Source organism: Dipodomys ordii, unplaced genomic scaffold, assembly GCF_000151885.1.
Source record: "Dipodomys ordii isolate 6190 unplaced genomic scaffold, Dord_2.0 Scaffold27, whole genome shotgun sequence".
NCBI classification, from domain to species: domain Eukaryota; kingdom Metazoa; phylum Chordata; class Mammalia; order Rodentia; family Heteromyidae; genus Dipodomys; species Dipodomys ordii.
Window position 1 is genome coordinate 1778924 of NW_012267243.1, and position 1427 is coordinate 1780350.

Below are 1427 nucleotides of genomic sequence, written 5' to 3' on the forward strand. Positions count from 1 at the left end.
GAGCTGTAATCAGAAGTAATGGGGATACATAGAGCTAGGAACATGTATCGTAGAAAATAGATAATTGAAGACCAAAAGGGTTTTATTACATAAGTAATAGACAATATGTAAAATATTCTTCTCTCTAGAGGTGGAAGAATAATAGGGTAAATGATGGATCGCTGCCATGATAATTGTCTGATCACACACTAATAGTATGGGAAGTGGTGAGTTTAAAGCAAAGCACTCAGTTTTCATATTACATTGGGTAAACATGCTCAGAAACATAGCAATCTTCGGAGGGCTCCTTTCACCTCAGTGTTTCTCAGGCTGTAGATGAGGGGGTTTAACATTGGAGTCATTACCCCGTATAACATGGAGATGAGTCTGTCTCTGGCAGGGGAATGCTTACTGGAGGAGGGGCGGATGTAGTTAAAAATGACGGTGCCATAGAACAAACAAACCACAGTGAGATGGGAGGCACATGTGGAGAAGGCTTTGCGCTTCCCTTCTGCTGACCGGATCTTCAGGATGGTGGAGATGATGTACAGATAGGAGATCAAGGTGATCAGGAAGGCACTAGTACCGAAGACACCTCCAACCACTAGAAGTACCATTTCTGCCATGTAAGTGGAAGAACAAGACAGGGCCACCACTGGAGGGACATCACAGTAGTACTGGTCAACTCGATTCGACTTGCAGAAAGACAGGCTGATGGTGGTCATTGTGTGGAGAAGGGAGTTGAGGAAACCAGCTGCCCAGGTCCCAGTCAGCAACTGCGCACAGCGAATATGGCTCATGATAAGGGTGTAACGAAGGGGAAAACATATTGCCACATACCGGTCATAAGCCATGACAGCGAGCAGGAAGACCTCAGTCGCCAATAGGGCCACCAGGAAATAAAGCTGTAAAGCACACCCAACAAAAGAAATGCTGTGGTCCTCTGTCAAAAGGTTCTGGAGCATCTTGGGAACTGTAGTTGAAGGACAAAATATGTCTAACAGGGACAGATTTGCTAAAAGGAAGTACATGGGAGTGTGAAGTTTTTGCTCTATAGTAATGGCCAGGATGATGGCCCCGTTACCCACCAAGGTGATCTGGTAGATGATGAGAAGTGCCACAAAGAGGGGGTACCGCACTTCAGGGAGGTCAGAGAGTCTAAGGAGAATAAACTGAGTCACAGTCGTAAGGTTGTAGAGATCCATCTCTTCTTTCCACAACTATCTGGCAGAAATAACCAATAAACACAGGTTAGGGTAAACAAGAAAACCAAGGAAGGCAGGAATGGAGAAATTCTTAATAAAGATAATTTGAATGCTGATGAACTATATTAGGTAACTTTACATGGAGAGTTCACTTTCTAAAACTTCCATTTGAAACATCTTCTGTACGCCTATTTCCACTCCTGTTCACCCTTCTTTTCATAAAGAAGTAACCATGGGACCTGG

At 44.1% G+C, this 1427-nt stretch overlaps 1 protein-coding gene across 1 annotated transcript; it reads right to left on the reverse strand.

Moving 5' to 3' along the window:
• Window positions 1-257: 257 nt before the first annotated feature.
• Window positions 258-1184, reverse strand: LOC105985075 (olfactory receptor 5V1-like). The gene has a single exon (XM_013015485.1). The coding sequence runs from the start codon at window positions 1182-1184 to the stop codon at window positions 258-260; it is 927 nt and encodes a 308-aa protein (XP_012870939.1).
• Between the last annotated feature and the right edge of the window lie 243 nt (window positions 1185-1427).